The following is a 16,474-nucleotide window of genomic DNA, read 5'->3' as shown; positions in this document are numbered from 1 at the left end:
TCATTTATTTTCTGTTTGATAAAATTCCGGTTCATTTTTTTCTTTGTGCTTCCGTATCTGTAGTAAAAAGATGAAGTTAGTAAAATAATTAGAAGTCTGCTCTTTTTCTCTCAGAACTGTAACAGCTACTTTCAAAACCAACCCACCCGGTTCTCTTCAGCTCAACAAGTTACATTCGCAGATGTGTGCTTATATGTTTTCCCAGCATATTTCTTGGGTTTTCATGATATTTCAGCAAACAGACTTGCTTCCATCTTGAGGTGGTCCCTGATGACTGCTACTCCACTCCTGTCAGTGTTCTTTACATGCTGGCCGTTACTCCTTCCACCACTCTACTCCTATTGCTAAATCTTGTGGCCAATGCAAAGGATGGTGGCAGTGGTGGGATTAGTGGCTCTCAGCTCCAAACTCTGGTCTGCAGTGTCCACACTATTGCTGTTGGATGTAGACCTCCCCGTAAAGGAATTTTTTTCTTTTTCTAGGCTCAGTGCAGGGTTCCATGCCAGACTCAATCATACATTGCTTTCTTTATTTTGACCCTGATTTCAGTGGCTTCTTCAGTCATGCAGTCCCAGAAGGAGGAAGCCTGCTGAGTTTTTGATGTTTTTGTGTTCCATAGTACAGCCATAGTAGTTGGCCATGGCCGATTCGGTGATCTGGTGTGACTCATTGTGGCATATATGTTCACAGCATCTCTCTTCTATCGTGTGTACAGTTTCTCCAATGTATGCTTTGCTGTAATGGCAAGGGATTTGGTAGACCCCTGGTTTTGCAAAGAGCTGGCAGTGTCAATATTTTATGCAGTGGACGAAATAAATATTTAACATTATATAGCTTCTAGGTCCTGCCAATGTCTAGAATTATTGCCAACAAACGGGATGTGCTCTATTTCTTTTTCATCCTGCTGTTGCCTAAAGGCACACCTTACCTGCTTGCTGCTGTACCTATTTTTCCAGAATCTTGTCTCGACATTCTTCAGATCAGTTGGAAGTTTGTCTTGGTCATGGATGGATTGTGCCCTGTGATAATTGTATGTAAAATGCCTTCACCCTGGGAGTTGTGGTGATTACTGGAGACATGCAGATACAGATTAGTGTGTATTGGTTTTCTGTATGCTCAGTGTCCCAGCTTGCCATCTGGTTTCCATTTCACTGGAACATCTAGAAATGGGAGGGCACCATCCTGTTCCACCTCCATGGTAACTGCTGCGAATTCGGGTGACTGAGAAATTCACTTCAGCTATTCCGTCCATGAGACCAGATGACAAACATGTTGTTTATGTAATGATAGAAACATCAACACAGCTAGACTCAATGAAGGATGATGTAGGCCTGCACAAACCAGGAGTCTACCAAACATTGGGGAAAATGTTTGCACAATAGGAGAGAGGTGTCGTAAATAGGGATGCCACACCAAATCACACCAGACCAACAAATCAGCCGTGGCTGACTACAGTGTAAAAACTGGCGATACTCTGGCCTACAATAACACCAAAATACTCGGGCAATATTCCACCTTCTGGGATTGTGTGAATAAAGAGACAATTGAAATCAGAGTCTAAGATGGTCTAGTTAACAGTCAGGCATGGAACACTACACTGAGCCAGGAGGGTGTGGGGGCAGAACAAAAAAAAAAAAAAAATCCATACCCCCATGGAAAGGTCCACACCTGACAGCAATAGTGTGGACACTGGAGACCAGAGTTTGGAGCTTGGCACCACCACCACCACTGTCATGGCAGCTGCATGGATAGCAGTAGGAGTGGAGCAGTGGAGGGTATAATGGCCAGCATTTAAAGCACACTGACAGGAGCAGAGCAGCAGACATCAGGGAGCAGCTGAAGATGACAACAAGCCTGTTTGCCAATATATGGTGGAGTAATTATGATGTGAACCAGCTGGGTACCCAAGATTTCTTCAAATTACATTCAGACATTGATCTCCACCTGGCTAATAGATCCATTTATTTATTTATATATTGTATGGTAATACTTTTTTAAAGATTTCACATTACTACACGTCAACATTTAAGCACAGCTCTCCAGCATAAAATACCACAAATAACAACAGCTCTGGATGCAGAGCTGCTTCAGGCATTGTGGGAAACAGTTTTGTTGCCAGCAGCATTTCCATTCATTGATGGGATTGAATTCAGTTTCCATGAGAGACCTGGCTGTGATGAGAGTGGGATGTCTTGATCGTAGTCTTTTTCGTTCTGCAGGGAATACATCATCCACTATTGGAAGGGCAGTGTTATTAACAATTTTCTGGTATTCATGCAGTAGTGTGCTCTTCTGTCTGATATCAGGAGGTGGAGTGTGGCTCAAGACAGGTAGTCAGTATGTGGGAAAGGATCGTATTGACCCACTAACAATGCGCATGGCCTTGTTAAGTTATACATTTATCTTTTTTACATGTGGACTATTAAGCCAGACAAGTGCACAGTACTCTGCTGCTGAGTATGCCAAACCAAGTGCTGATACCTGGAGAGTGTCTGCTGATAATCCCCAGTGAGAGCTGTAAAGTTTATGGAGAATGATGTTTCTGTTTTTGAGCTTAGCAGATGTTCATGTCAAGTACTCCTTAAAAGAAAGTGTCTTATCTAATGTGATACCGAGGTATTTTGAGTGTATATTATTATTGTGTCTCACTGTTTAGAGGCACAAAACGCATGGGTGTTTTCAGCTCGTTACTAAATGCAAATAAGTAGGAGGCAAAGTTGATAGGAGCTGAAGGAGTCCAGGTTGCAATAATATGCAGCACGGCACACTGTTAGAAAGAAGGATTATTATTCAAGAAACACATAGTACAATGAAATTACTTATCTTCAGTAGTTTGTAGGACTGCGGCTGCAGCTATGAACTGACAATCTCGGAACATAGAATACCATGAACTAATACAAAATGTTCTCAGGGACTAAGCCTGATGGGCCCTCCTCAGAGAATCAATGCAAACATTGCCTGGGTTGAAATCTAGGTTAGAAGTGAACGAGGCACACTCCAGTTCCATCGAGCTGCACAGCCCGCTAGAGTGCACTGTGTTCGGCAGACGGTGGGCTGCCAACCTCGTGTTGGCGTGGCATTGTAGTAGTTCCTGTAGCAATGATACTACACCCCCCCCCCCCCCCCAAAAAAAAAATGTCGTGGCATCGTGGAATAAGGCTTGCGACATCGGGAGGAGGTTCGCGGGGGCAGCAGAACTGAGGGGGCAGACAGAGGGACTGCCCGGGATGACTGCCCGCCTGCGGTCACGCATTCACGTGAGGGAGTGAGGGAAAAACCCAGTTCAAAATCCTCCTCAGACTGCACACCACCCCCAGGTAGGCCCGAAGGGGACGGGGAGAGCTCAACGTCCATGGGCAATGGGGGCGATGCCGCAGCAGCGGTGTGCGGCGGAGTGACCGGCGAGGTGGAAGCCTTAGCCGGCGGTGGACCTAGTGACAGCACATGCGCAGTGGCCACACCAGAGTAGTGCGCCAGCCATGACAGTGGCGCGGGCTCCAAGTGAGACTGCAAGATGTCAGCATCTGCTGACAAAGAGGGGGCAGCAGAAACTGGAAGGCAGCACAACCTTAGCTGGTTCCTGTGCCGTTTGACCAAGCCGGACGGACCAGAAACAAGATACAGAGCGCAGCCAAGTGAGCAAATGATGTGCCCCTGGTTCCAACGCTGCCTGCCCGTAAAAACTCTGTAGAAGACCAAAGCATGTGGCATGAAGCCGGAAGGAGGCGACGCAGTGGGAGCGAGTGGCGAAGGAGGCCACAGTAACTGCAAAAGTGACCTGCGGGTGTGACCATGAAGCAATGCAGCTGGGGAGTGAGTACCACACAGATGGGAGCGGTAGGATGACAAAAAGGTCCAAAGAGCACGCTCGTGAGAATGGGGCGCGCAACTTAGTCAACTGTGATTTGAACATTCGGACGAACCGTTCAGCCTCGCCGTTCGACTGCGGGTGCAGGTGGAACGGGGTGGTAGTCAGATGGCGATGCCATTGACAGCACAAAATGTTTCAAATTGCTTGGAGACAAACTGGGGACCGTTGTCGGAGACAAGCACTTCCGGCAGACCCTCCAGACAGAAAATCGACGTCAACGTCCGAATGGTACTCGCCGAGGTAGTGGAAACCATCGGGACAACAGAGGGGAAGTTGCTGTAAGCATCAATAACAATCAACCAGTGGGCGTCCCAGAACAGACCCACGAAATCAATATGGAGATGCTGCCAAAGCTCATTAGGAGTCAGCCACACAAAGAACTGTTAGTGGGGAGCAGATTGATGCTCCGCGGAAGACTGACAAGTAGTGAGTAAATCTTCAATGTCACGATCAATACCAATCCAGGTGCAATGATGTCGAGCAAGCTGTTTCATCCACACAATACCCCAGTGACCAACATGGAGAAGGCGGAGAATTTCCGACTGCAAAGAACAAGGTACCATGACACAGGATTGATCATTTTCCATTCGGAGTAATAGAACACCGTGCTGAACTGACAAACTATGGCATTGTGCAAAATAATGCCGAACTAGGGGGTCAGTTTGGACAAGAAGAGAATAGAAGCTTTTGAAATGTGGTGCTACAGAAGAATGCTGAAGATTAGATGGGTAGATCACATAACTAATGAGGACGTACTGAATAGAATTGGGGAGAAGAGGAGTTTGTGGCACAACTTGACCACAAGAAGGGATCGGTTGGTAGGACATGTTCTGAGGCATCAAGGGATCACCAATTTAGTATTGGAGGGCAGCGTGGAGGGTAAAAATCGTAGAGGGAGACCAAGCGATGAATACACTAAGCAGATTCAGAAGGATGTAGGTTGCGGTAGGTACTGGGAGATGAAAAAGCTTGCACAGGATAGAGTAGCAAGGAGAGCTGCATCAAACCAGTCTCAGGATTGAAGACCACAACAACAACAACAACAGGGGGTCAGGAATTTGTGAAGCAGACAGCGGCCATTGCGTACAGATGTACTGCAAAACTAGGCTTAGAGAAGCGTCAGCGCCCGTCACGAAAGCAATACAACGGAAGTCGACCGGAAAACCATCAGCAAACTCTGCGTCTTGCGACTCACCATAGAGGCACGACACTTCAGAGGAGTCAAAGGCGTCGTCCGGACCAATAGGAAGACGAGACAACACATCAGCATTGCCATGTTGAGCCGTAGCCCGGTGCAAAATTTCATAATTGTAGTTGGACAGAAACACTGCCCAATGTTGCAATTTCTGTGCCATACAGGCTGGAACGGGCTCGGACAGGTGGAACCGGTAACCAGATAGAACTTCCAACCGTACAAAAAATCGTGGAACTTCGCGACTTCATAGACAATAGTTAGAGCTTGCTTTTCTATCTGAGACTAGTTTTGTTGCGCCGAATTGTGCAATTTCGAGGCACATGCGATTGGGTGATCGACCGAATATACACAGTGCGAGAGATGTGTGCTGATGCCGAGCGAAGACGCATCAACAGCCAAAACCACAGGCCGGAAGGGATCAAAAGAAATCAAACACTGATCACTGAGCAATGCAGATTTGAGCTGGTGGAAAGCAGCATGACACTCCGAAGACCACACAAAAGGCACACTCTTACGCCGAAGGCAACGCAAAGGCGCTGCTATCTGAGCAGCGTTAGGAATGAAGCGAATATAATAAGTAATTTTTCCCAACACAGATTGGAGTTCCTTCAAGTTCATAGGCGCCGGCAAGTCTCTGATCGCACGGAGATGCAACAGTGAGGGGTGGATAACCTGTCCATTAATCACATGGCCTAAGTATTCTATCTCAGTCCAAAAAAACTTGCACTTGTTCTTGTTACATTTGAGACCAGCCTATGAAAGGCCACAAAGCAAAGTTTTCAAGTTCTGCAAATGTTCTTCAGTGGTGTGACCCAACACTACAATATCGTATGGATAATTAGAGCACCCTGGAATCGTAGCACACAATTGCTGCAAATATGACTGAAAAATAGCTGGCGCCAAAGCACAACCAAAAGGAAGTCGGCAAAACTTGAAAAGTCCCAAGTGATGTTTATGACAAAGTAGCGCTGCGATGAGTCATCGAGCAGAATCTGGAAGTACGTGTCTCTCAAATCAATCATAGAAAAATACTTTCCTGCGCCCAACTTATCAAATATGTTCTCAGGGCGTGGCAAAGTAAAAGTAGCAACAACAGTCTGGGGATTCACTGTGGACTTAAAATCTGCACAAATGCGGCATTAGGTTTCTTACGGAGACGACCATTAGGTTTCTTAACACACACTATTGATGACGCCCAGGGTGAGGCAGACACAGCTTCTATGACCCCAACATCTTTCAAATGCATGAGTTCTGCAGCTACTGCGTCGTGTTGCACATGCGGTACCAGGCTAGCACGCCAGTACACAGGTATAGCATTGTCTCTAACTACAACATGCACAGCAAAGTTAAAAGCGCAGCCCAAGCCATCGGAGAAAAGTTCACTAAATGACACACAAAGGGAGTCAACACTGTAATTATGGTCACTAGCTGAGATGGACAGGACATTGTCTTGCACCGAGAGGCCAAAAAGTTCAAATGCATCCAGTCCGAAAATGTTTGTAGCATCACGCGATTGAACGACGTGGAAAGTCACTGTTCTGGTGGTGGCACCATATGTGGCCTGTACACTACACACACCAGGCACCAAAATTTCTCGTCCTGTGAAAGCAATCAGCTTGGAAAGTGAGTGGCAGAGCGGCAGTGAGCCAAGCAATGCATATGTCTTGTGGTTCAGTAAAGAAACCAAAGCACCAGTATCTAACTGCAAATGCACAGCACATCCAGCAATGCGGAGAGTCACAAACAGTTTGCGTGCACCGTGCTCAATGCAAATGAGAGTGTCTGAGTAAGTGTGGCTAGGCACCTGACTTGTGGGAGACGCTCGTGGCGTAGAAGCCCGTTCAAAAATAGCATTAACGTCCATAGGTTACTCAGAGTCAGTTCTACGGCGAGAGCCGTTGCGGTGATGCCACTGCAAATTACCCAAACCTGACGTGTGGGGGTGAGTGTTCCATTTAGAACACACGGCTTGCACATGACCCATTTTGTTACAGAGAAAACACTAAGCCCGTCGGGAAGGGCACTTGTCTCGGGGCTGAGCACTAAAACACTTAGGGCAAGGTTTGAGTCTAGGTGCGGAAGCATGGTTAGCAAATTGTTTATGCACCTGCTGGCTGTATGGCAGAGCCGGCTGCGGCAAAGCGGAGTGCATGGGCCCGTTGTGAGAAGCACTAACCGCGCACATGCCTGGCGTTGCATCGAACGCGGAATTTGCCCTGTCCAACGTATCCTGGCAATCCAGCAAATCTAACACTTCTTGCAAAGTAGGGTTCTTAAATTTGAGGATCTGGTCCCAGAGGCAATGGTCCATCACATTTTGCGCGATAGCGTCTCTGACCATTACATCTGAATAGGACAGTCAGCAGGCACACTGAAAGTCACAATCTGAAGTAAGCCCTTGCAAGTCTCCAATCCACGAGCGGTTAGTCTGACCAGTTTCACGCTGCAGGCAAAAAAACTTATAATGCACAGCAACGACATTGACACTGTCCTTGTAATGTGCGTCCAACTTGCGGAGCACGTCGTCATACAACTGTTCTTCCGGGCGGGAGGCAGGGAAGAGTTTCGCTAACACACGGTACAGTTCCACACCTGCATGAACAAGAAGGAAAGGCAGCCGTGCATTACTTGGAATTTGGTAGGCCTCGTAGTGTGCTTCAAGCTGTGCATGGTACTTGTCCCAATGTTCCGTGTCAGGGTTGAAGCATCGGAACGGCGGTGCTGGTGTTGGTGGTGTAGGCACCGGGGGTGCCAGCTGCAGCGGCGTGTTTGCTTGCACCACTGTAGTCTGTATGGTCACAAGTCCTTGCATCACTGTGAGCAACTGTGTCATCTGCTGCGTCTGAAATTGTAAAAGCTCAGGCAGCGAAGGTTGTTCTCTTTCCGAAGCCATGGTGCAACAAACAGGAAGCAGCAAATCCATGAAGTGGGTAGCAACTACCATACCGCAGATGAGGGAAAACCAGAAAAGTAAGCAAGCAAGTGTCCGCAGGGCGAAAGCACATCGCCAACCTAGGTAAAACTAAGTGGACAAACATGGAAGCAGAGAACCAGAATTGCAGCTAGTTTAATGAACTCGGAAGTAAGGGACCAGACTCATTGCCATTTTATTTATTGTGTCTCACTGTTTAGAGGCACAAAACGCGTGGGTGTTTTTAGCTCATTACTAAGTGCAAATAAGTAGGAGGCCGAGTTGATAGGAGCTGAAGGAGTCCAGGTTGCAATAATATGCGGTACGGCACACTGTTAGAGAGGAGGATTATTATTCAAGAAACACAAAGTACAGTGAAATTAGTTATCTTCAGTAGTTTATAGGACTGCAGTTGCAGCTATGAACTGACAGTCTCGTAACATGGAATACCATGAACCAATACAACATATTCTCAGGGACTAAGCCTGATGGGCCCTCCTCAGAGAATCAATGCAAACATTATTGAACTGGCTGAGGGCCGATTATGAAAGTGTGTCTGCCTAGGTTGAAATCTAGGTAAGTAGTGAACAAGGCACACTCCAGTTCCATCAAGCTGCACTGCCCGCTAGAGTGCGCTGTGCTTGACAGACAACGGGTGCCAACATTTTGTTGGCGCGGCATTGTAGTAGTATCTGTGGCAATGATACTACAATTATGATGAAGTTTGTCTCCTTCAAAATAGACATTGAGGGCTGTGTGTGCCAATCTATTGGACAGACGAAAACATGGAACTTTTGTTTTATTTGAGCTTGGTTTTAACTTCTATTTGCAGAAATAGTGGTTTAAGATGTGTAGATCAAAAGTTGGGGTTTCTTCAGTTCTTTCAAAAGTTTGGTGTTGTGTAGCTATTGTCCAGATGTCTTCGTAGCCAAACTTTCTCGACTGTGTTGGAGGGATATCAGGTATATACAGATCCTAGAAACCTCTGACTGAAGCAGAAATGCCAGTTATAGATTGCACCTCTATTTTGGCATCCATTATTGAATAACTTCCCCACATACAGACTTGACATATGTGTGAGCTGCATCTGGCAGTGGGCAGTGGTACTTGCCTTGATATATTGATAACCCTGTCAGTCAGACCCTTTGTAGACTGACAATATTAAGGTCATCTACTCCAGAAACATACTTCAAGAGTCATTTTCTTTTATCCACCTCAACAAACCCATCCATACGATGAACTAGTCGTTGACCATAGCTCCCCTTGCCAAATTGCTACTGTCAAACTGTGAGTAACTGCAAATTCAACCATGTCATTGCAGAACTTGTTGCTCACCACAATATCAACAATTTCAACACTTGTGATTTTAAGTCATCTGTTCCAGCACCACCTTTTCTGAATTGCACTCTCTCCCATTCTCTGTGAACCTTTTGGCCAAAATCTTCATTAATCACCATAGTTGGGATCACCCCTTTCCTATTTCACCATTTTGCACTCTCATCCTCTTCTGATCTGTCCTCTCTCTCTCTCTCTCTCTCTCTCTCTCTCTCTCTCTGTCTGTCTGTCTCCCCCTCTTGCTCTCACTCTCTCATGCTCCATCCTCATAGTGTGTCTGTAAGTGAATAATCAACTGATGTTATTTTGTCATTATTGGTTTCCTGTTTCTATTCTGAAACTTAAATTATCACAAGATTATTCTGAATTAAAAAGAGGTACTTCCTTCATTCTTAATATACATCTACATTCACATCGATACTCCACACTCCACCTTAAGCTGCATGGTCGAGGGTACCAAGTCATTTTCTTTCTTGTTACACTTGCAAATAGAGTGGGGGAAAATGAGTGTCTATATACATCTGTATGAGCACTAATTTCTTGTATCTTATCATCATGGTCCTTATGCCCTATGTATGTTAGAGACAACTGAATCGTTCTGCAGTCAGCTTCAAAAGCCAATTCTCTAAATTTTCTCAATAGCGTTCCTCAAGAAGAACGTTACCTGTCCTCCAGGGATTCCCATTTGAATTCACAAAGCATCTCCATACCACTTGCATGTTGTTCAGACCTACCAAATCTAGCAGCTTGCCTCTGAATTGCTTCAATGTCTTCCTTTAATCCAACCTGGTTCGGATCTCAAACAGTCAAGCAGTACTCAACAACAGTTTGCACTAGTATCCTATGTGCAGTCTCCTTTACAGCTGAACCACACTTTCCTAGAATTCTCCCAATAAACCAAAGTTGACCACTCACCTTTCATACCACAATCGTTATAAGCTCATTCCATTTCATATCATTTGCAACGTTACACTCATATATTTAAATGATGTGACTGTGTCAGAAACATTACAGATTTGGTTTCCTACTCATCTGCATTAACTTAGATTTTTCTAAATTTAGAGCTATTTGCCATTTATCACACTAACTAGAAATTTTGTCCAAGTCATCTTGTATCCTCCTATAGTCACTCAACTTTGACACCTTATCATATACCACAGCAATAGCAAACAACCACAGACTGCTGCCCTCTCTGTCCACCAAATCATATATGTATACAGAGAATAGTAGTGGCCCTATCACATTTCCATGGGGTACTGCTGATGATACCCTTGTCTCTGATGAACACTCACTGTCGAGGACAATATACTGGGTTCTAAACTTTTAGAAGTCATTGAGCCACTCACATATCTGTGAACCCATTCTATATGCTCGCGTCTTTAACAGCCTGCAATGGAGCACCACGTCCAACGCTTTCCAGAAATCTAGAAATAAGGAATTTACCTGTTACCTTCATCCATAGTTTGCAATACATCATGTGAGGAAAGGGCAAGCTGAATTTTGCACGAGCAATGCTTCCTACAACAACACAGATTTGTGGACATTAAGCTTCTCAGTCTGGATAAAATTTATCATATATGGTCAAGGATCCTGCAGCAAACCAATTTTGGAGATATTGGTCTGTGATTTTGCGGGTCCGTTCTTTAGCTGTGCATATACACAGGAGTTATCTGCGCTGTTTTCCAGTCACTTGGGGCTTTGTTCTGGGTGAGAAATTCACAATAAATTCAAGCTAAGTAAGAGGCCAATGCATAGAGTACTCTTCGAGAACTGAATTGGGGTTGCATCCAAACCTGGTGACTTATTTGTTTTCAACTCCTTCAGATGTTTCTCTATGCCAGGTATGCTTATTATTATGTCATCCATACGGGAGACTGTTCAATGATCAAACATCAGTTTGTTTGTATGATACTCCCGTGTGAATGATTTCTTGAACATGAAATTAAAAACTTATTATTTCATTTTGCTATCTTCAATTGCCACACCAGACTGGTCAACAAGTGACTCTATGGAAGCCTTAGATCCACTTAGCCATTTCACATAGGACCAGATTTTCTCAGGTTCTCTGCCATATCCTTTGCTTATGATGGTGGTGGTAGTAGTCATATGCTTTGTGTATAGATCTTTTCACAGATGCACGAATCTCTGCAAACCTTCGGCTCAAATGGTTCAAATGGCTCTGAGCACTATGGGACTTAACATCTGTGGTCATCAGTCCCCTAGAACTTATAACTACTTAAACCCAACTAACCCAAGAACATCACACACATATATGCCCGAGGCAGGATTCGAACCTGCGACCGTAGCGGTCACGCGGTTCTGAACTGAAGCGCCTATAACTGCACAGCCACACAGGCCGGCTCTGCAAACTTTTGCTTGTCATCATTTGCACATTCTCTTTTGAACTGAAAGTGCAAAAACCTCTGCTTCCTCAGCATTTCCAAATCTCATTGCTAATAATTCTCCAGACCATGATTTACAATCTGCTTAAACTTTATCCATAATTACTCTGGCTCATTTGAAGCTAGAAGGTCTAAGATCTTGCCACTGTGTGTGGGCTGCCAACCAGCTGCTTAAGACAATGTTCAGAAAATGTATTCTAAAAGTACTTCAGATGACTGACTGTCTGTACCCCCTGCAATGAATCAATAGACATCCCAGTCAATATTTGGTAAGTTAAAGTCACCTCCAGCTAGTAATGCAAGAGCTGTGTATTTACATGCTACTGACCATAGACTTTCTTGGGATGACTCTAGAAATGTCACAGCAGCATTGGATGGCTGGTAAAAACACACAATACGTCTGCTTGTGTCTGTATATGTGTGGATGGATATGTGTGTGTGTGCGAGTGTATACCCGTCCTTTTTTCCCCCTAAGGTAAGTCTTTCCGCTCCGGATTGGAATGACTCCTTACCCTCTCCCTTAAAACCCACATCCTTTCGTCTTTCCCTCTCCTTCCCTCTTTTCTGATGAGGCAACAGTTTGTTGCGAAAGCTTGAATTTTGTGTGAATGTTTGTGTGTCTATCGATGTGCCAGCGCTTTCGTTTGGTAAGTCACATCATCTTTGTTTTTAGATATAATAATTAACTTGGTTTCATTTAGACCTGTTATACACAACCAAATAACTTCACTGCTACACTCAACTTTGACCTCAACAGAGAAAATATTTTTGTCAACTGCAATGAACACTCCCCCTCCTATGGCCTCTAACCTGTCTTTCTCAGACATGTTTCATGATCACTAAATATCTCAGAGCTTTCCACTTCAGGTCTCAGCCAGCACTCATTCCTGAGTCCTTTTACTCTCCAGAGAGAGCGAAATGAAAGTTTCTGATATCGGAAATAGACAAATGACATGTAAATTTCCTTGTGAAACAATATTGTCATACCTAAAAAGAAACTGCAAAAGGGAACAGACATTCAGATGGCCAGAATGCTAGTTATTTATGTTAACACAGAATGAGGTTGGTCACTGTGTTCAACAAAATTTAATCATTTAGCAATCAAACAATAAGTTGTTACTACTCATCATGTGGCGTTAGAACATACACATAAAAGACAGTTGTAATTGGCAAGCTTGTGGAGCCAGTGGCTCCTTCTTCAGACATAGGGGTTGAAGGGGAAGGAAGAAGGGTGAACGAAAAGGACTGGAGAGGTCTAGGAAAATGGGTAGATTTCGAGAAAGTCACCCGGAACCATGCCCCTGACCTGTGGTTCTGGGTGACTTTCCTGAAATCTACCCCTCTTCCTTTTCCTTCATCCTTTTTTGTTCTCCTTCAACCCTTCTGGCTGAAGAAGGAGCCACTGTCTCTGAAAGCTTGCCAATTACAACTGTCTTTTATGTATTTGTTCTGCCGCTGTTTGGTGAGTAGATTTTTTATTTGTCCAATTAAATAATTTGTTCAATAATTGTTTTTGTTGTTAAATAAGTTGTTACTGTATTGCAAAAGCACATACTACATACAAGAAGTTTAAAAGTCACCTTCCTGTTTAATTTTTTTCTCAAAACTATAACCATAATTACTTTCTTCTATGGGAAATGTACTCTTAAACTGTAGGAGGAAAAGCTCCATTAATTCATTTCTGCGGCATCTTTCCTCAAAAATTCACCATTAGCAATTAGCAACAGAATTGTGAAATTCTATATTACAATACTACGAGCATCTGACTAAGATTTTTCACTCTTTTACCAGCAACCAGTAAGATAAAATCTTCTGGCATGGAGAAGCAATGGGTAATCTCAGCTTGCTTTTCTTCGCAACATAGCACCTAGTATCAAATTATTATAATCATTTTTGTTGCATACAAATTATCTAAAACTGTAGTAAGTATAGTCATCCATATATCCTACCAGAATCAAATAACAGCTATGAAAGCAGCATAAGTTTTGTGAGAACGTACCGCAGCCCCCTCTATATGTTTGTAAAATCTGTGGAAAACATTGTGTTTGTAAGACACTGAACTTCAGGATGGTGACACTAACTACATACAAGAAACAGTGTGAATTAATTAAATTCATACTGCAGTCTGTATGAAACACACACTTCTGTAATGCAATAAAAACATGTCATAAGTTTTTAAGCTCAATAATTCGAACTTTAATCAGTTAACAGAATGTGAATATATGGGTAGGTGCAGGGAATAAATGTTAATTTCATCAATAGAGGAGAAAATATTGTATCAGACCTACTGTTGGTTTTTTTTGTTTTTATGACCATATGGATTATGCATGTTGCTGTCCTGCTTGTGGATTGTGACACATATATGAAAATAATTTTTCTTTTGTTTTCAGGTGAGGGATGAAATGGCCAAAAAAGGTGTGAAACCCTATGAAAATCTCATACCACCATCTGATTTGGGTAATAATACAAACTGTCGCTCAGATGGATAAGGAGTGTGTGTTGTGTGTTGTGTGTCTTTATGATTTGTATGTTTGTACATAATATGTGAACAAAAACTTTTATAATCTTTATTAAAAATATATGTGATTACATACTTTTATTATATATTTATTTTAAAATATTTTTTTTTTAATTTATGGGCTTCATACAGCACTAGAAGCATTCATTCATTCATTCATTCATTTAAATTGAGTAGGAGAACCTTCAACAATGGGGAACAGAATAGAATATTTTTATTAACCTTTCAGTATTTTTCATACAATTGGCTTCATCAAAGTTTACAGAGGGTTTTAGTTTCAGTACGATATTCAACTAGTTACAGAAAGGGGAGAAAAGGAACTAAAGACCTTTTCTTCAGCATTATGTAAAACAATGTTTTATACAGTAATTAAATACACACATAAGAAAAGAATCACAGTAAATTACTAGCTTTTATAATATCAAAACAGTTTCTTCATAACTTACGTAAAACATATATTTTGATGATTCTAAGAATTCTTCAGTTGTATAGAATTCATTGTTTTTTAGCCAGGTTTGCAATGTATTCTTATATTTATTTAGTGGTACTGTATGAGCTGAGCATGGTAACTTATTGAAAAATTTTATGCTTAAGTACTTATAGTTATTATGGACTACAGCAAGTCTTGTGGAAGGCAAGTCCAGCAGTTGACTGTTTCTTGAAATGTGTGCATGCACATCACATCTCATGTTCAATTTTTTCAGATTTTCTCTGGCGTATATTAAACAGTCATATATGTACATGCTTGGCACTGTCATTACGCCAAGAGATTTAAAATAATTTCTGCAGGACTCTCTGGGTGCTAACCCTCCCATGCACCTGATTGCTTTCTTCTGCCATCTGAAAATACATTCAGCCCCTGGGGAGTTACCCCAAAGCAATATTCCATATTGCAGTTGGGAATGAAGAAAAGCATAGTATGAGTGGAGTAGCAATTGCTTGCTTACACTGTTTCTTAATTTATACAATAAGAAAAGTACTTGTGCTAGTTTACTACATAGATAATTGGTGTGTCCTTCCCATGAGAACTTTTGGTCTATGATTAGTCCAAGTAATTTCACTGTTTTGTTTTCATTTTTAGTTACTTTGAGATTAAATATTATTTCTTCTGTTTTTGTTTGATTTATGCATAGCTGGTTAGCCTGACACCAGTAATTAGCCATTTGCATCATTTCTCTATTTTTGTCCAGTACACTCTGTAAGTTCTCTCCTGTACTTATTAATGTCATATCGTCAGCATATTGTATGTTCTTACACGGTATGTAATTCGAGAAGTCATTAACATAGACAATGAACAGAAAAGGTCCAAGAACAGAGCCTTGGAGTATTCTTCTTTCAATAGGGAGTATTTCTGACCTCTGCTTATTTGCATATACAAGTTGTAACCTATTGCTTAGATAAGATTTGAATAGACGGAGTGTGTCATCTTCAATCCCATAGTATTTTAACTTTTTGATGAGTATGTCATGTGACACCAAGTCAAATGCTTTACTTAGGTCAATAAGTGTTCCAGACATTAATAACCTTTTTTCATACCCTTCATAAACATTGCTCACCAAAGCTTCTACTGCTTTTACAGGTGATAGGCGTGACCTGAAGCCAAACTGTTGTTCATTTAAAATTTTGTTGGTTTCAAAATACCTGTATATCTGCTTATGCACACAATTTTCTACTGACTTGGATATGATTGGTACTATTGAAATGGGTCTGTAGTTATTTGGGAGGTTTCTTTCACCTTTTTTATACACAGGCAATGTAACTGTGAGCTTAAGACAGTCGGGGGAATATTCCTTCATCAAGTACTCTGTTTGATAGTGAGAGAAGTGGCATTTCAATTTCTTTTGCTATACATTTAATGATGAGATTACTGAGTCCATAATAATCTTCTGTTTTGGAATTACTTAATTTGTTTATTGACTTATGAATATCATTTAATGTGATTCGGGTCCAAGTGAACTTCTCACTTCTTGTCTGTTTTGCACAAGTGAGCAATGCTTCTGCATCAGAGGCAGAATTGATGGATGGAGTGGTGACGCTATTTACAAAATATTCATTGAGAATATTGTAGTCAATAGGGATACTCCTTTCTTTATTGGTATTATTAGTTTCCCTTTTAATGACAGTCCGGGCAGCTTTACATTTATTTTTAGAATTTAAAATATATTCATCATTTGCACAGCACATAGCATTTTTTATTTCTAATCTGTAAAGGTTTCTCATTTTTGTGTAATTTTCCTTGTCC

General features: G+C 42.4%; 1 protein-coding gene across 1 annotated transcript in view; it reads left to right on the top strand.

Moving 5' to 3' along the window:
• Nucleotides 1-14,313, top strand: part of LOC126416797 (dipeptidase 1-like) — a 504,557-nt gene extending 490,244 nt beyond the window's left edge. Inside the window, exon 11 of the mRNA XM_050084666.1 lies at nucleotides 14,105-14,313. Coding sequence (XP_049940623.1) covers nucleotides 14,105-14,203 — 99 coding nt within the window. The 3' untranslated portion in view covers nucleotides 14,204-14,313. The remainder of the gene's footprint in view (nucleotides 1-14,104) is intronic.
• The last annotated feature ends 2,161 nt before the right edge of the window (nucleotides 14,314-16,474 follow it).

Source organism: Schistocerca serialis, chromosome 8 (genome assembly GCF_023864345.2).
Source record: "Schistocerca serialis cubense isolate TAMUIC-IGC-003099 chromosome 8, iqSchSeri2.2, whole genome shotgun sequence".
NCBI lineage: Eukaryota > Metazoa > Arthropoda > Insecta > Orthoptera > Acrididae > Schistocerca > Schistocerca serialis.
Note: the sequence above shows the minus strand (reverse complement) of the source record. Positions and strands in the feature narration are given on the sequence as shown.